The 18,964-nt window shown below is 45.2% G+C and overlaps 1 protein-coding gene and 1 long non-coding RNA gene across 7 annotated transcripts in view; one reads left to right on the top strand and one right to left on the bottom strand.

Moving 5' to 3' along the window:
- LOC139035128 (uncharacterized) overlaps positions 1-18,964 on the bottom strand; it is a 238,080-nt gene that overhangs the window by 21,500 nt on the left and 197,616 nt on the right. The window contains exon 1 of one of the 5 annotated variants that reach the window (XR_011487652.1): positions 4,130-4,558. The exons of 2 other annotated variants lie outside the window; for them this stretch is intronic. This is a non-coding gene — a long non-coding RNA (uncharacterized lncRNA). Of the gene's footprint in view, positions 1-3,212; positions 3,549-4,129; positions 4,559-18,964 lie in introns of those variants that run through there. 2 more of the 5 variants (XR_011487648.1, XR_011487649.1) reach the window with 2 other exon arrangements.
- On the top strand, positions 3,672-15,142 carry S100A10 (S100 calcium binding protein A10). 2 transcript variants are annotated; one of them, XM_020874399.2, is made up of 3 exons: positions 3,672-3,759; positions 10,654-10,806; positions 14,175-15,142. In XM_020874399.2, the coding sequence occupies exons 2-3, from the start codon at positions 10,675-10,677 to the stop codon at positions 14,334-14,336; spliced, it is 294 nt and encodes a 97-aa protein (XP_020730058.1). In that variant the 5' UTR covers positions 3,672-3,759; positions 10,654-10,674; the 3' UTR covers positions 14,337-15,142. The 2 variants fall into 2 exon arrangements, with proteins under 2 accessions (XP_020730058.1, XP_020730059.1); XM_020874400.2 differs by lacking the exon at positions 3,672-3,759 and having other exon boundaries at positions 10,644-10,806.

The following is an 18,964-nucleotide window of genomic DNA, read 5'->3' as shown; positions in this document are numbered from 1 at the left end:
TGGTGGCCATTCAGTCTGCTCCTCTCCCCACATCTCCCCCCAACCCCCTACTACCCTACCATCCTTGGTGGGCAGCTCTGCCTCAAGCACTAGCTCCTGGTCTGATTAGCTGTCACTCGGGAAACAGCTGGCTCTGTTAACCTATGGTTTATAAAGGATAACCACCTTCTGGAGAAAGAACTGCCTGGGACCACCTCTCCTAAAGAGAGATGAAGGGCATGGAAGATACTTAGAGCTTTATGGATCTACCAGTATCTAGAGTAAAAAAAAAAAAAATGTCACAGGAGGGCAGAGTTAGTGTCTAACCTGCAACCATTTTTTAAATGCTTTATTTACTTTCGGCTGCATTGGGTCTTCGTTGCTGCACACGGGCTTACGCCTGTTGCTCTCTGTGGGCTTCCCATTGAGGTGCCTTCGCTAGTTGCAGAGCACAGGCTCTAGGGCAAGCAGGATCAGTAGTTGTGGCACACAGGCTTAGTTGCTCCATGGCATGTGGAGTCTTCCTAGACCAGGGACCTAATCCATGTCCCCTGCATTGGCAGGTGGACTTTTTACCACTAGACCACCAGGGAAGTCCATCCTGCAACCATTTTACCACTATACTTTCAGCACTTAGCACAGTGCTTTGGAAACCCACGTTCCATCCGTCTTGTGAAGCTGTAGCCACTAAGTCCTGGGAGCCCTGAGAGTCTGGCTGGCAGGCCAGAGAAGAGAGTAACGGAGCTACCGTGTAACTGAATACAGTGGTTTCCTGGTGTCCTTGTGGGTACTGGTTCCAGAAACTTCCCCACATACCAAAATCCACGGATGCTCAAGTCCCTTATATAATATGATATAGTATCACATACAACCTACACACCACCTTTGGTGTACTTTAAATCACCTCTAGATTTTCTTTTTTTATTTTTTTGAACTTTTTATTTTGTATTGGGATATAGGCGATTAACAATGTTGTGATAATTTCAGATGAACAGGGAAGGGACTCAGTCATCATATACATTCTACCCCAAAACTCCCCTCCTATTCAGGCTGCCACATAATGTGGTGCAGAGTTCCCTGTGCTATACAGTAGGTCCTTGTTGGTTATCTATTTTAAATACAGCAGTGTGTACATGACCATCCCAAACTCCCTAACTATACCTTCCTTGCCCCCAACCATAAGTTCGTTTTGTAAGTCTGTATCTTTCTGTTTTATAAGTTCATTTTAATACCTAACAGAATGCAAATAATTGTAAAGACTATGTAAATGCTATGCAAATTGTTACAAATTCAAGTTTGCTTTTTGGACATTTCTGAAATTACTTCTCTGGATGTTTTTGATCCATGGTTGGTTGACTCTGAGGATGAAGAACTCTCAGATATAGTCAACTCATTGAGTGGAAAAAAAAAAAAGGAATGAGTAAATGAACAATCACGCTCTTGATGACATATAAATAGTAAAGATAAGTTATGGAGCAAAAATAGAATACATAATTTTATAATAAATGTGGTCACAATTTAGGAATTCAATATCAAATGCAAAAAGAATGAATTTACTTATTTTTTAAACAAATTTTAGCACTTCCTAGCCCTTCACTTGGAGAAGGTAATGGCTCCCCACTCCAGTACTCTTGCCTGGAAAATCCCATGGGCGGAGGAGCCTGGTAGGCTGCAGTCCATGGGGTCACTAAAGAGTCGGACACGACTGTGCGGCTTCACTTTCACTTTCATGCATTGGAGAAGGAAATGGCAACCCACTCCAGTGTTCTTGCCTGGAGAATCCCAGGGATGGAAGAGTCTGGTGGGCTGCTGTCCATGGGGTCGCAGAGTCGGACACAACTGAAGTGACTTAGCGGCAGCAACCCTTCACTAAAAAACTACTCCCCAAGACTTCCCAGGTGGTCCAGTGGTTGAGAATCTGCCTGCCAATGAAGGGGACATGGGTTTGAACCCTGGTCCAGAAAGATCCCACATGTCATGGGGTTACTACTGGGCCCAACAAAGACTCAATGCAACCACATAAATATGAAAAAAAAAAAGGAAATACATAAAAATGTTAATCTTCAGTCCATGCATTTACAAGTGATTTTATTTTTCTCCTTATACATTGGTATATTTTCCAAACCTTCTACAAGAAGAATGCACCTTTTTTACAATCAAATTTAAAAGTCATGGTAAATATTATCTTTAAAATATTATCTTTAAATATTTGAATATTTAAATTTAATTTAAATTTAAATATTTAAACATTATCTTTAAAACACTGTTCTGTGATCATTCCATGGAGACTTGGAGGTGCCTCCTTAATGCTCATAGTGTCTGATAGCATCCTCTACCATTCACTGAGCTCAGTGGATTTTGTTTGCTAATCTATCTTCCAACGAGGCTTGAAGTTGAGGGACAGACTGATTCTTTGATTTCCGAATCCCCAGGCCCTAGTACATACACTAAGCATTCCTAAACACTGCAAATCAAATGAAGGAATCAAGGAGTGCATAGTATAGGAACTCGGGTGTTCTCATTCTAAATCCAACAGCCTAGGAAGAGTTTAGGAAGCCTATGGGAAGACTGCAGAACTGCCCCACGTTCAGCACCAGGGTTGAGGAACTCAGTGGAGTGAGAACTGAAATCCGAGTTTTCCTGGCAAGAGCTCAGATTAGTCACATGGAGGCATTTGGAGGATTCCCCAAGACTGCTCATTCCTCAGGGATCACTCACTCCTCCCAGGACCTCCCCTGGGAACAAAGGAAAACCCAAGACTTGGGACTGGGCCCTTTTCCACCAACAGCTGCTAGTAGTTTGCATTTAACCCTGAACCACAATTAAAATAAATGTCGGGGGTTGAGGGGAGTGGATAACACCAGCTAGGAAACCCTTAGGTTTTCTCCAAATTCCTTTTGAAGTGCTTTGAGGACCAAACAGGGCAATTTCAGGACAAAAAAAGGAAAAAAAGGAGATTCTTAAACAGGTTTTAATAATGTCAACTACAGCCGAAACTGAACGCTAGACCAACTGCCACGCATGCTAGGAGGGGTCAATTTCCAGTTCAACCAAGGGTTTGTAATGCCCTGGAGCTATAAACGCCAAACAGCACCACCATCCGCCTTCACTGCGGCGGGTAGTGAACTCGGCTTCTCAGAGAACAGCCCGTAGGCCGGGCGGCGGGGGCCGGGACGACCCCCACCCCCCACCCCCCGCAGGCCTTGGAACGCCCCCGCCCCTTCCCAATTTACCTCTTAGTGTCTAATCTGAAACGAAGTCTGACGCCTTTGCGGTCTTAAGGACTCCAGGTGCCCCTCCCTACAATCTCCTCTAGAAATTAATTCCTCGACCTGTAGTTTACAGAGGAGGAGCTTACAATCTGGTTCTGGGCCAGCGAGCCCCACCCGCAGGACGACTGGATTCTTTGATTTCCACACTTACTCGCTAAAAGCAAACCCGAGAGGAAGGGCACGAAAATATTCGAGAGCATCTGAGTAGGAAGAGTTTACAATCTCGTTCTCTCTGGGGGCGGGTGGAGGCCCGGAGCGAGGCTACTCCGCATAGCGAGAAAAGGGTGTGTGCGCTGCGCCCGGGGTGTGAGTGTGGCGGGGGGAGAGGGAGCGGGCAGGAAGAGGAGGGAGGGGAAGAGGTGGGGTGAGCCGAGGCCCCGACACCCGCCCAGGCTCCTCCTGCCTCCCCCCGCCCCCCACCCCCACGTACTAAGGCGCCCTGCCCGCGGCGCTGTGCTCACTGGCCGCGCGTCCCCAGCCGAGCGTCCCCGCTGCGCCTCCTGCCAAGGTGAGTCCTGCCCGCCGGTCCCGGGCGGTCCCCGGCCCCACATCCCGCGCCCGGGGAAATCCCCACATCGCCGGCTCCCGCTGGCCAGGCGGTCTTCGCCGGGCGTCCCAGGTGTAGGGGTGGGACGATGGTGGTGGTCGTCGTCGGCCGGACGTGTGGGGGTATCCTCTCCCCCAGCTCTGGGCCACACCCCAGCTGGGCGAGCACCTCCCCTGTCCCTCCCCGGCGCGACCCCCCAGGCCCCCGGAGGAGGGAGCACTTGGCCTTTACTAGTACTTCGGTGTCGGTGCCCCGGGGTCTGCTGTCTCCTACTTTTTGGTGTATCTTTCTTTAGACCCCTTCCTGCTTTTCGACTAGTCTCCCCAGTTACCCGAATCCCTGTTTCTGGCCCCCTGTCCTGGCCGGCTTGTTTCTTTGTGGGCTCCGGCTGCAGGCTGACTTGTGTCCAGAGGTTCGTAGCCTCCTTCTAGCTGGATGGTCCGTGCAGACTCGGAGAGGGTTGGCGGGTTCTCTCCCCAAAGGACACCCCTCTGTCCCTCTCGTCCAAGCTTCAAGGTTGGGCTTCCTGTTACTTGTCTGCCAGACGAGAAGTTTCTCTCTGCCAACAGAGGGAAGAAGATCTATTTGTTTTCCTTATAACACAGTTTTGCTGAGGGGCTGGGGGGAAGCCACCACCTTCAGCCACCACTGAAGTGGGTTTTGTACTGAAAGGGTTCCCTTCTTGCTATTTTAGTTAAACAAGTGGAACTATACAGAGATAGAGGAAGAGCAAGTTTAATGAAGGATCTAACACCCCAGATTAACCTGGCCCAGTACAATGAGCCGTTGGTACCTGGACACAATTTGAGCCTGGCAAAGGTCTGGTGCTTCGCCCCAGACCTGAATACCGCGCTCTCCAGCCTCGGGCGGTCTCCACCTAACTGAAACCCGGAATCTGCCTTGTTGGGCGGGGGTGGAGGGGCCAGCAGAGCGGCTAGCCCTGTGCCAGGCCCCACGGGGCCTGGGCCAGACTCTGGAATACGTTAAGCCCACCCGCTTCCCTCCCTGGAGGTTTCTGCAGGGCGTGGTTAGCACAAAGGGCTCCCGGCTTCTCCTAGTGGAAGCCTGTGACTCAGTTGTGAGACCATGTGGGTGTGGCCTGGATGGTTCCAGACTCTCTCTGCAGATGGTACAGACAGAACACTCCCTGAAGGAAAAGGGGAACTGTGCCATTTTAGAGGGCATTTTCCAAGAGGAAATGAGTCACACCCAGACAGGCCGGCCATCTGAAGGAGAGGTTTCTTGACCGAACTGTGGTTGAGGACATGTTAGATTGGTAGGGTCGTGGCGTTTCAGCTGCAGGGTTTTCGGCCTGGATGCCCACTGGCAGGCTGCCTCAGCTTTATTTGGGAGGTAGCACTTCCCATTGAGAGGTCTGCAGTTGCTGCAGATTCTTTTTCCCCTTCACCATGAGTTTCAACCTGCAGCAATGGACTTATATCCTGCCCTTCAGATGAGGCCAGGCCCACAGCAACACCCTGTCAGTGATCTTTGCCTCCAGCATGTTTCATCAAATTGCAAAAGGTGATGCCAGGCATTAGGGCAGGAATGAGTTCATAACTCATCTGAAATTTCTTCATCAGCCCTGCCCCCACATATTCCTGTCCGGTTTCTATTTAATCATCTCTTCCAAGTGATGTATTCCTCCCTTGACAGCCAGAAGCTACTTTCTTCACTGTGGTCCTTGATCCACCATTTGGAGATTCTTATTTTGATGCTTCAGATTTCCTTGATGGTCTACTGGGCATAAAGCACCCTGATTTCTAGGTGATGCTCTTGCCCGGCTTTTCCTGCGTACAACATCAGATGGCCCCCTTTCCTCCCATGTCTGGCACCTGGCCAACCTCTCCAGCAGCTAGTCTCCAGTGAGGTCAGGCCTTGGGCTGGGTGGAGCTGAGACTGAGTGCCTCTTTGCTTTCCACGGACAGCTCTAACCCTGTCACTTTTTCAGAGCGCTACCCACTTGGTATGGCCTTGATCCAGTCCAGTCTTTTAAAGTTGAAGGAAACAATGGAATCCTTTCAGAGATATAAAGTGTAGATTAGCATTCAGACTGCTAGGAAAGCTGATCTTTTTAGAGTCTTAAGCTTCTCATTTTTCTGGGACTCAACAATTTAGGAACTCACATCAAAAGCAAAAAGAATGAATTTATTTTTAACAATTTTCAGCACTTCCTAGCCCTTTATTAAATAACTACCACCTAATCCAACAATGGATTTAATAGCTGTTGTCACAATGGCTGTGGTTTGCCAGTTCTGGCTGATACCTGACAACTCTTCAAGGAAAATTGGATGTACTCTGTTAGGGTAGAGAAGGCCTCGGAGTTCTTCCTGTTGGATTGTATCTGGAACTCTTCTTTTGCTGCTCATTTTCTTAATGGGAAAATTTTGCGTTTGGTGAAAGGTGGGAGAGAGAGCCTGGATTAGATCCATTGCCTCAACTCACTTTTTCTGAATTCCTTTTAGGGATCAAATTCAAGAATGCCTTTGGGGTTCAATTCCCGATCCCACCCCCCCATCCCCCACCCCCTTTTTTTTCTTTTTAAAATCGTCAAAAAGAAGGACACCTAAAACACATTTTAGATAACATGTTTGTTTTTACTAACATTCTGCCAATTGTTTTCTGGGTGGGCTGTAAGAAAACTAGGGTATGGACAAGACAGAAGAGATCAGGCTTCTTGCTCTTTAGAAATCTCCTTTTTGAAATTATGGCCTGGATCTGGGCATGGGTCCAGAGCAAACATTTGATATTGCTTAGGAGCAGACACTTTTCTAAGGAGGACTCCTACTTCCCTGCTACTTCCAGAAGGATCAAAATTTCTATTATTGTCAATTTCCTTCTTACTGATTCATTGAGCAGACTCTGAGGGCAGGGTGCTAGCTTCTAGGACCCTGCTCCTGGAGCCCATAGTTTAGTGAGAAAGACACAGAAGCACAGTTAACTAGAATTCAGGACATATTTTTAAATAGTATGACCTTAGCTGGTGAACTCCCCAAAGTCAAGCACCATGGGGGTGGGGGCTGTGGAGAGGGGGCCTGCACGAGCCTAGTCATGCAAAGTAGGTGCTCAGTGTGGGTACAGCAAAAAATCGAATTCCCACCACTGTAATTAAATTTGTAGAGCCCAGAATTCTTTTCTGAAGAGACAGTTACACAAAGAAACATATGTGAGCATCCACTCTTTAGACCTGTATAGGAGAAACACAGACATCACAACCAAATGATTTCAGTAAAAACGTGAGTGACCAACAATGAGGCAGTTAGAGCTTGTGGAGCTCACAGTGAGAGAGCAATAAAGAGGGATAAACCAAAACCAGAGGAAAAGTGTCGGGTGACCAGACCTGTTTAGCAGGACACGCCGTTTTCTCCTACACTATGGAATGTACGCTACTGTTCATTCATTGACTGCCCCTTCCCAGCCCCTTCCCAGCCCTCACCTCCCGCTCTCCAGTGGCCAGGGTTTCAGCCCAGACCTGGGTAATCACACCTGCACCTCAGCTCCAGCCAAGGGAATTGCTTGATTCATTCATTCGCTCGTTAGCAATACAATACCACTATTTAGTGGTTTCTAGGGTAATGGCCCTTACCCTATAAGAACTTAAATCGAGGATGGAGAGGCAGATAAATGATGAAATGGTAGTAAGTTGTCTGGGGAACAGGATGCCGCTGCCTCTCAGCCCAAGGCCATCCAGTAGAAGTGTTTCCGAGCCAGAAGCTAGAGTACCACCCCCACTAGAGGGTGGAGCTCGTCGGGTGGTGGAGAACGGGACGCGGCGGGGCGGAGGCAGTGATGGAAAGATCGAGTTCCTGAACCGCTGCTTTAGGAACCAATCCATCTGCCCAGCCCGGGTAAGCCACGCCCAAGATGGGAGGGCCTGGCAGGCTGGCTCAGTAGGGCAACCATCACACTCTGGAAGAACTGGAGGGTCCATGCACTAGCCAAGAGAATAGTGTTCATCATACCTTCCCCTTTTCCTTCATCTTACTCTAAAATCAGTGTGCTGGCTTCACCTTCAAAACCGAATGACTTGCTCCTAGCCCCGGCCCGTGCCCTCAGGAGCCCTGGTTACTGATGAGAGGGTGGTCATCTCTGATTTTCAAACCTATTTCTGCTTCCACAACCTTAGATCTCCCTAGTAGCCTCTGTTCTGCATTCTCATTGCAGAAGGTCTGCCGAACAAACGGGCTCCCCAGGTGACTCAAATGGTAAAGAAACCACCTACCGATGCAGGAGATGCAGGTTCAGTCTCTGGGTGGGGAAGATCCCCTGGAGAAGGAAATGGCAACCCACTCCAGTATTCTTGCCTGGAGAATCCCTTGGACACAGAGCTTGGCAGACTACAGTCTACAGGGTCGCAAAGAGTTGGACGTGACTTACCTACTGAGTACAAGCACTAGGGAACAAACAGGGAGTCTGCACTGGCTGCTGTGGCCGCAGCCCACGTGCTAAGTAAACAGCAGAGGGGGATCCAGTGGGGGCAGAAAAGCTCCCACAGTGCATAGTAAGCACAGACCATCCCTGGCTGGGTTTGGAGTGTCCTGAGACCTGAGTGCTCACTCCAGGAAGACGGGCCTCACTCTCTTGAAGAAGGTATTCAAGGGTGGCCAGGACTTCCTCATCTTACAACCTGTATTTCTTGGAAGTTCCTGAAGTAGCCTGTTTCCTGCTTTAGGGGTCCTTTTCATGCTGCATTCCCCTTCTTACTTCTCTGGCTTTGCAGTGCATTTTCCTTCTGTTCTGCCCTGTGAAGAAAGGGAACGAGGTGTCCCACAGCCAGATCAGTTTCTGAAATCTTTGGGCGTTGACTGTGAAGTGCTCTGGCCATAGAGCTTGGGCACAGGTATTTTTAAACCTCTGTGGTGGCTGACTCCTTTCCTGAGATATTTCAGAACTGAAGTGGGATGCCACAGTCTTCTCCCAAAGGTGGACTCACTCAGTTCAGTTCTCTTAGTTATCTCTTATGTTGCTGGACTTGCAGGGCCAATCCAGGTGAGGGTGACTCCCTCTAAGCCCCTGCCATGTGAAGCCAGATACTGGCCATGTCAGGAGAGAGGGGAAAGGATGTGAGTCCTCTGGAATTCACCCCACAGTGGACCTTGGATTTGCTGCTCCCTCCATGAGAAGTCTTCCAGATGAATCATGCCAGATTCTGGCTTATAGCATTCTCTAGAGTAGCACATTCTTTGGCATGCTGATTCCTGTACTTTTCTGGGGATTAAGGGGTAGAACTTTCAACTCAAAGTGTAATTGCTCAATCCTCGTGTTCACCAACTCCACCTTCTCCTCAGTAAAAGATAGCATTTAGGGATCTGTGTTGAGTATGCATATGTCAGCAACAGGAACCAGAAGGAATGCGTGTCTCCAGTTCCTATTGAGACTCTTCACGAGAAGATGCCAGCCTCCCCTTCAACCACGGCTCTAAACCACGGGTCCCTGTCCTCTGGGACTGTGGACCAGTACCTCCTGTCAGATCAGTGATGGCATTAGATTAGAAATAAAGTACACAATAAATGTAATGCTCTGGAATAATCATGAAATCATCCCCCGTCCCCATTCCCCATCTGTGGAAAAACTGTCTTCCACAAAACCAGTCCCTGGTGCCAGAAAGTTTGGGGACTGCTACTCTAAACCAATTCCTGACTTTTTTTTTCCGAGTGGTATATTAGTCTCAATTCAATTTCATCTGTTTCCTATCCAGTAGTGATTTTAGTTGGTGTAAGCCAAAGCTACTCTGTTCTTGCTGAAGCATGCCTTCCAATTAAGCAAAATTCACTGGGCTTCTCTTAAGTACCAGGCACTGGGCCTTGATGAGACAAATGCCCCCAGATTATTATACCTGAATATAATGACCTGACAAATCCTTTCCTTTCCTTTAAGCTATTCACAATGAAAAGCTCTTCCTTTCCCACTGCACCTCAGACTGTGAGAGTAGCTCTTCTGTCCAGTGATGTCAAAAATATATCCGATCCCCAAAGTGATTAGTATATACTGTTACGTGTTCCTTCTCAAGGCTTTGGATAGCTTGTATTTGGGTAGGGCAACTGATGTTACTACCAAAGATGCAAATGAATGTTATGATCAATAACAAGTTCAGAACTTTAGTAAAGAATACAAGGAACTCCCTGGTGATCCAGTGGTTAGGGTTCCTCACTTTCACTGAAGTGGCCTGGATTCAATCCCTGGCTGGGGAACACAGATCCCACAAGCCATGCTGTGTGGCACCAAAAAAAAAAAAAAAAAAAGTGCTCAGAAGATGAAATTCATTTTTAAGCAGATTTCTAAACCTTAGAATGAGACCAAACAAGGTTACCTAGTGAAGCTTGGAGGGTTGAAGTTCTTTTATTAATCATGCTTGACTGTGGGTGTTGGTATTCAGCCATATCCACATGGAAGAGTCCCATTTACCAGTGCCCGCCACCACCGCCACCAAGAGAAGTGGTGAAACATCTGTTCTCTCAGTAGGCGCTTTGTTAGTTAAACAAAGGGGCACTGATCTTGCTTTTCCAGATGATCAGAGTTTTTATTCTTCATTATGCAAACTTAGCAGGCAACTCGATAAAATCCCTCATTCAGAGCACCAGTACCTGAAGTGCCTGTTTCCATCAGCAGGAGGAAGGCCCCAGACTTGGGGTGAATTGGAAAAGGACTGAATGGATGAGCTCTTCCAGTCATTTTCAAAAGACTGGTAATTCCTGTCACTTAATGTAGCCTTGGGGCAACTACACCCTGTGGGTCTACACACCGTGTGTGTTCTAGAGCCTGCCTGCGGCAGCTGAGACCCAATACAACCAAATAAATAAATGAATAAAATTTTTATAAAGTTAATGTAGATTGTTTCTTTACATCCTTTAATAGGTTTCAACAGACTTCACCAAAATGCCATCTCAAATGGAACACGCCATGGAAACCATGATGTTCACATTTCACAAATTTGCTGGTGATAAAGGTTACTTAACAAAGGAAGACCTGAGAGTACTCATGGAAAAGGAGTTCCCTGGATTTTTGGAAGTAAGTGTTGAAAGGCTCAGAAAGAATCAGTCGTAATGCTTGTGGGCCCTGTTTCCTTTCCCTTCCTCTTTCTAGCCCTTCCCTGTGGAAGTCACTACTAGGAAGGTGTTTTCATTCATTTAGTTATTAAACGTTATTGAGTGCCTCCTGTTTGTAAGATACTATGGGAGGAAACAGACAGTAAAGAAGACAGAGCCCCTGCTTTTAAGGAACTTACAGTTTGGAAATGAAGTGAGACTACACACAAATCACCACAGTACGAGGTACTGAAGGATTCCATCTGGAGTCACTGTGTCCATTGAGACAGAGCTGCGGGAAAGAAGGTCTTGCACCAGAGTAATCATCCAGGTTGCCTTGTTGCCCTCAGGTCCATAAACCTGGCATTGGAGGTGCTCCGTCCTGGTCACATCCACTTATGTCCCTTCTTAAATTAAATCCCTTTAGATAAAGACTTTGAAACTTTTTTCCAACACTACTCTAAACGAATGTGTCAAGTGTCTGCTGAATGAGAGCCAAGCATCGTTCCAGAAAAATCTGCTTTTCACATTGATGATGCTATGAGAACACAGGAGCACAGTTTGAGTTTATGCCTGCGCTACTAGACTGAAATGCAAACCCTTCTCTGCCTGCTGCAACCAGAGTCACTTAAAGGGATCAGTACTGTTCGTGGTGTGGAACATTGCATTAGCCTCTAAAGGTTGAAGGGAAAGTGAAAGTGTTAGTCACTCAACTGTGTCCAACCCTTTGTGGCCTCGTGGACTGTAGCCTACCAGGCTCCTCTGTCCATGGAATTCTCCAGGCAAGAACACTGGAGTGGTTGCCATGCCTGTCTTCAGGGGACGAACTTCTCCTGGAGGGATCTTTAGGATCTTCCTGACCCAGGGATTGAACCTGTGACTCCTGTATTGCAGGCAGATTCTTTACCATCTGAACCACTGGGGAGGAGATGGTAAAAGGCAGAGTCCTGCCTCTTGTCATCTGCATAGTAAGCAGCAGTAGTTAAGCCCCTGACTCCTGACCCAGTAAACATAAGGTTTTATAGTACATGATGATTTATAGGGTTATCAATATCAGTCAAACAAACAGATAGAAATCATTTAACTTGTATCTTAGAGCTGCACTTATCACAGTGCTATCCTAGAATGAGTTAGAGGACACTGTTGCTCTGCTTTCTTACAGTTCTGTGATACAAACCCAGACCAGGACCCTAATTAACACTGGGAAGGTTGCTTCAGCTTTCTGTGCCTCAATTCAGGCCCTCTATAAAATGAGAGGCTAGACATGATTATCTCCAAGACCACTTTCACTTTCTGTGATCCTTCTAGGCAAGCATAAAATTCAAGGACAAAATGTGCTCATTCTAAACCTGCCCATCACACAAAGAAGCTCTCAGTCTACTTCTAAACACTCGTTAATTGTGTTGTTACATAAGTTAGAAGCCAGGATGACTATCACCTGAGACAAAGACCCTTCCTAAAGGCTTTGTGGTTTGATAAACATAAAGTGTTCAACACAGTTCTGAACATGGCAGTACAATTTATTCTAAGCATAGGGTCATTATTCCAGGCACACCCACAGTGGCTACATTGACAGCGTTTTGTTTCTAAATCTGATCCCTTATGTCATCCAAATTGCACTGCTTGTGACCACAGCCAGGAAGCTGGGGTTGAGGCCAGAATTAACTAAAACCCACCAAAAGAGGGAGGTAGCTGCATAGACAGGTTCTAGTTGTCTGCTTAGGGCATGCTGCTTACCTTAAAGGCTTTCTGAGCACAGTTTATATAAACATCCAGCACACTTGAGACAGTGTGTGTCAGTTCCCTTACTCAAGTATGCAGTCAACAGGATTCATAAATGCTTTACCTGAGCCCTTAACGTGATTGGTTTGTTGTTGTTTTTTTTTTCTTTTCGGTTGTACCACACAGCATGTGGGAACTTATTTCCCTAAATAGGGATCAAACCTGCCCTTCTGCATTGGAAGCAGAGAGTCTTAACCACTGGACCACCAGGAAAGTCCCACTGAACCCTTTAACACCTGTAAATGGCCATATTTACTTCTGGTTGATGGCATGGACCCTACAGGAGAAACTACACTTTCCCACTTCTAAGCATCAACACAATGAAAAGGAGTGATTAAACCAGTCACCCATGAAAGCAAGGGAAAAGGAAAAACAAAGGGGATCTTACCTGTTCATTCCAGTTCCATGCATTTGTGCTAAGGCATTGAGAGTTGTGGGGAGTTTTATGACTCCGTCACATGTACTACTTTTGAAACATCCAATGTAGAACATTCAGCAAAGAGTATAGGATGACATGGATTGGCCAACTCATTAAGAACAGAAGTGATTTTAGAGACACTCTGCAGCAAGTCCAGCCTCAATTCTTAGCTGTTACCTGAAGGTCCACCAAGGTGTGTGAAGTCACTTACTCACCTGGCTAATATGATATTAAGTCACACTAGGTTGGCCTCAGCTGTGCCAACAAAAGAGAACCAACTGCCTGTCCTCTTTAAATCTAACCCATCCCAGGGTATCATTAGCATTGCTTCAAAATCCATAGGACAAAGATCTGAAATTTACTCCCTAAGTAATTTCATGAGGTCTTTCATAGGAGTTTCTTTTTTAAGGACTTGACCATGCTATAAGGAATGAAAATTTGTTAAGAGAATATAAATTTAAAAATTGTGGTAACAGACTTCCCTGATGGCTCAGATGGTTAAGAGTCTGCCTGCAATGCAGGAGACCCAGGTTCAATACCTGGGTCAGGAAGATCCCCTGGAGAAGAGAATGGCTACCCACCCCAGTATTCTTGCCTGGAGTATTCCATGGACAGAGAAGCCTGGCGGGCTGCAGTCCATGGCGCTGGGAAGAGCTGAACACAACTAAGCAACTAACACCTAACTCCATGGTCCATACCTTCAAAATAATTTGTGTGGCAGAGGCCAACACAATATTGAAAAGCAGTTATCCTCCAATTAAAAAACATTAAAAGGAAAAAAAAAATCGTGGTAACAGTTGGACTGTGAGTAAAGCAGATCAGATTTTAAGTAGACTGAGAACTCAGAGTCGTGGATCTCCCTTCTCTAGCACTGTATCTCCTCTTTCTCCTCTTTCTAGAAATAGACTGTTTCTAGTCCCTGAGTTACACAGACGAATGCCATGGAAACCTCTTTCCTAGTCTGCAATAAATATGAATTTACTGAAATGCTTTCTCAAAGCAGAGAAGTACATTTAGAAGACCTCCAAATACCACTGTGATCTAAAGGAAGAATTCAAATAATGAGATTATACATAGAGTAGTCAGCAGAACAAAGAAGCTCGTCACTGCCACCACTGACTGAGGGTTCTTGCTTCTGTTCTTTTTTTCAGAATCAAAAAGACCCTCTGGCCGTGGACAAAATAATGAAGGACCTGGACCAGTGTCGAGATGGCAAAGTGGGCTTCCAGAGCTTCTTTTCGCTAATCGCTGGGCTCACCATCGCGTGCAATGACTATTTTGTAGTACACATGAAGCAGAAGGGGAAGAAGTAGGCAGAATTGAGCAATTACTCCCACCCTGATAAGAATTCTTATAAAGGGTCACTTAAGGAATCTGCCCCACAGCTTCCCCTGTAAGGATTTCTGAGCAGATGGGACCCATAGAAAATGTACAAATAAAATCCAACTCCATTTTGAGAAGCAGAGAAAGAAAAGTCAATTAAAGCCAAATAAGCTTTTGATTTTTATATTGCTTGCATCCTCTTGCTCTCAATAAACAAATTCCTTTTTTAGCTCTGAATTGCAGACAGAATGCTTATTCCTTCTTCAGAAATGCTTTTTCCTACATGTCCTTGAGCATCTAGCATAAGGCAGAGCTCTTTCCACAGAACCTGCAAGATGAGAAAGCATTCTCCACTCAGGCTTGCAGTCTAACTTCTCAAATTGACCTGCCCTATAGCTGTGTCTAGCTGAAGGACAAAACCTTCAAGGATTAAAAGAACACCCTTCAGGAATATATTCCAACTTTCTCATTTCTGAGCATAGTCCTGCCCAGTTAAATCAGTGCCTTTCCAACCAGCGCCCTGTATGCCTGAAATATCTAGTCCATTTTTCATAGCAACGTTTCAGCAAACTAGGGTTAAAATAAGTCCATAAGACAACTAATTAAAATCAGAGACTAGTGTGATACCTCAGAAACAATATCACATTAACATTTTTTGAGTTGTCATGAGATGCCATGATTGTATTGTGATGTCAAGAATTAACGTAACCATGATTTATATAATAAGGTAGTGCTGTTTTGTTGAAATTGAAATGCCAGTACTTATGTCTTGATAAACAGCAAAGTGTTTCTCCCAGTCCTTTCTGTGTCTGTTACAAGCTTCAGCAGATATGCATTCCATAGCTGTTATTAAATAGCTATACTTATTAATAATATAATACTCTTTATGGGAAGATGAGGTATGAATTGGCATAAGAAATTGTACCAATTAAACAGTTCAATCAACATAATTCTGGGGAAAAGTTCAACATAAGGTCATCCACTATCACCAGGAAAAGCATGTAAAAGGGAATAGAATAGTCCAAAACTATCTTTAGTGAAAGGATATCTGTAATAAAATCAAGGTCAAAGGTCAAATTCCAACATTTTATTTTGTCTCAGCCAATAAATGAACAAGATAAGACAATGGATAGCTTTGCAGCTACAGAGTTACGTCAGCAGGTTTACAAAGAGGGGTTTACTACAAACATTAAATGGAGGGGGGGAGTTGGCTAGCTAAGGAACTGCCATAGATCGGGGCCACCAAGGGAGCTGCTTAGCTCAGGAAGCTGCCTGCTGAGTTGGGACGCTGTTGCTAAAGCTAGCAGCTCCAGAACCACACAACCATGGCTCCACACTACCACATATGGCTCTTCCCACACGTGACTTGGTTCCCACATCCAAGTCTCAAAAGAAGTGGATCTAATTAGCAGAACTTCAATCCCCTCAAAACCCAAACTGCAAGGGAGTCCAGGAAATAAAGCTTTATATTTTATTTTCCAACCTCTACACACTAGGAGTTGGCTTGCTAGTCCACTACACCTAGCACAGTAACAATTCTTAATTCTAAGAGAAGTCTTCCAACCTGTAGTTTAAAGATACTTGCTCTAAGGAGACCACTGAGAGCTACAGGGAATACAGAAGCACACTGGCCCTTCCCAGGAAAGCAAACTCTCCATGAGAATGTGTATCAGCCTGGATTTACCCTTTTGGTTTATATCACTTGCCTCTGGGGGCAACTGTTCACTGGGCACTGTAAAACGCGTTCAGTTTGCAAACAGGGAGGTGAAACTAGCACAGAGATACTATGGGCTTAGATGTCCCCAAATCCGTAGCAAGCTTTCACACTCTAAGCCTCTTTACCTAAAAAGAGAACTATGCCAGCAGAGAGGGCTCTGGGGCTGGGAGAGGAGGTATCATTCTTCTTCACAGTGGATTTGTACGTTCAAAAAAATCTCTAAAGGAACGCATTATTCCCAGAAGATGGCCTCAGAAACTCTGGCATTCAGAAAAGTGCCAGGAAATCATCTGGGTCACTATATTTGGGGTGTGTGTTGATGAGGGGAAGACTGGAAGGGAAAAGAGACAATAACTGTTTTCCTCCCTTTAGCCCCACTACTCAAAGCACTTAGTAGGGAGCTAGGACAGGGAAAATTTTAAGGCTATTCATGGTTTGAAATCCTACATGGCTCTCCATGCCAACAAAAACACAGGGCTCTCACAATCTGACCTGCTGAAACAGCTGTCCAGGCTTTCGGAGCCACAGCCTGATGGCTCCCAGAGGCAAAGCTGCAACTGTGCCAACAGCCATCAAGAGGAACTATCTGGAAAATTCCCCTCATTCTGCCACACAGCAAAGCTGTAAAAGCAGACCCCGCCCCTCTCCACACCCAGTTGTGAGGGAAGAATGGAGAGCAGCACAGAAAGCCAGCTTCAAACATGCTGCAGAGCTGACCCTGAAAAATACCTCGTGTCCCCTCTCAGCCCCCGATCATGAGCCAATTACCTGTGATTTCATACGTTTCTACTCCTCTCAGTGGGAGACCAAGGGCAAGTATATAAACCTCTCTCAATTTGACCAATCTGAAAGTGATTGTTCCAGTACCTTCTCTGGCTCTTTAACCACAGAGGAATAGTTGTGAATAGAAATTCAGTCATTTGGCAAATACTCATGAGGGCTACTATCTGAAGGACACCAGGCAATGTTCTGTGGTAAATACAAAGAAGCAGCATGGCCTGCTCAGGGAGATTATAATCGGGTTAAAGTAAACAGATGAAACAGACAAAAAGTTAAAAGTTTGGCAAAGGTGAGATGTGATGGACACCCTTGGTCACTTTTGGTAAGAATGTAATGTATACATATTCTAGAAGAGGCAAAAGTTGGCAGTAGGCACCAGGATCCTCTGATGTGTTTTCCTGGATCCAATATTTCTATTCTTAAGCATTTCTCATAACAAAGTAATCAAAGATAGTGACAAAAATTCATATGCAAAGGTATATAATGCAGCATTCTTTAGTTAAAACCCCAATATAACCTCCACATCTAGTGATACAGTTTTGGTTAAATAAGTATAGATGTATACAGAATATGATATGACTCAGGAAAACCATGACTGAAGAATACTAAATAAGTTGGAGAATTGTCTATGTAAAGTAAAGCAGACAATAAAACTGGTATATAATGGAATTGTTCCCTTTTTAACATATGTGTGTCAGCACACACTCACAGAAAAAGACCAAAGGAAATATACCCACCTGTGTTTTAGTTTCCAAGGTAGGAGTTACTGGCTAGGGAAATTGTTGTCTCCAGAAAGAAGTTTATAAGGTTATTTCAACTTTCCTCTCTATACCCTGCTATATTACCTAAATTTTCTACAATTCTACTTTTATAATCTGGGAAACAAAATTCTAAATAATATTTTTAAAAAGAGCATATGTATTTATTGAGGGTCTACCATGAGTCAAGATGTGTATGAGATACTTCTCAAGCATTATCATACTTAACCCTCATAATAACCCTGTTAAGGTATTAAATAGCCATTTCACAGATGGAAAAACCAAGACTCAAGTGACTCCCTCCGAGTCCCACAGTAATTTACAATGTCAAGATTTGAACTCAGATGTTGTCCTTCTTCCTTCCTTCCTTCCTTTCCCTTCCTTCCTTTTTATTCTGCAGCTGTATTAAGGTGCTGTTTCAGTAAATTAAATATCACACGTTATAATATTCAAAGGAGTAAGAGATCACTGTGGGCTCGGCAAGATTAGTCAGAGAAGGGTTTTGCATAAGAGGTAGGATCTTATCTGGTCTTCAAATATTAGAAGAAATTTGGATAATAACATTCTTACTACAACCCAGGCTCTGTTCTAGTGCTTTATAAATATTAACTCATTGTGATCCCTGGGTTGGGAAGATTCCCTGGAGAAGGAAATGGCAACCCACTCCAGTATTCTTGCCTGGGAAATCCCACGGACAGAGGAACCTGGCGGGCTATAGTCCATGAGGTTGCAAAGAGCCAGACATGACCAAGCACACACATACATACACACACACACACCTCCCAACTTACTGAGGCAGGTGCTATTACTTTACAGGTGGTTTGACCAGGATACCAAACTGATTAGTGGTGGAGACAGAATTTTAATCTAGACCATCTAAGGTTTTAACCACTCCTTCTGTTGCATCTCCAGACATGGCAATGATAGCACAAAGAAATATCCAAACACCTGCGAGGCCATGCATAGTCCAGCAGGCCTAGAATGGAGTGTATTACGTGAGAAAGTACACATAGGTAGCACCGGAAAGGTAGGGAGTGATAAGTGAATGACAACTGGGAAATACTAAGTGATATGAGAAGTACAGTGGGTGAGGTCACTGGATCAAAAACTCCACAAATCTAAGGTCTGAGTTATTTCTACTCCTTTGGGAGACAGAGATGAGCCTCTTTTTTAAAAGGAGGTAATCAGCAGAAAATGTGTTCTTGTGAATGTTCCACTTTCCTCCAGCTCTCACATTCCAGTCACATTCCAGTTTACAAAAGATAAAGCAGGGTGGAGATTCTTATTTATCTTTCTCTAGCTCTGAGAACCGAGGAGGAAGAAAAAAAATGAGCTCTGACATGTCATGCCAAAACCAAGAGTG

This window comes from Odocoileus virginianus, chromosome 5 (assembly GCF_023699985.2).
Source record: "Odocoileus virginianus isolate 20LAN1187 ecotype Illinois chromosome 5, Ovbor_1.2, whole genome shotgun sequence".
In the NCBI taxonomy this organism is placed as follows: domain Eukaryota; kingdom Metazoa; phylum Chordata; class Mammalia; order Artiodactyla; family Cervidae; genus Odocoileus; species Odocoileus virginianus.
This window is presented reverse-complemented; position numbering and strand designations above follow the sequence as displayed.

Coding starts and splice junctions, on each gene's coding strand:
- S100A10 (XM_020874399.2), top strand. CDS start 10,675: ATGCCATCTCAAATGGAACACGCCATGGAAACCATGATGTTCACATTT. Junction 10,807..14,174: donor AGTTCCCTGGATTTTTGGAA/GTAAGTGTTGAA, acceptor TCTTTTTTTCAG/AATCAAAAAGACCCTCTGGC.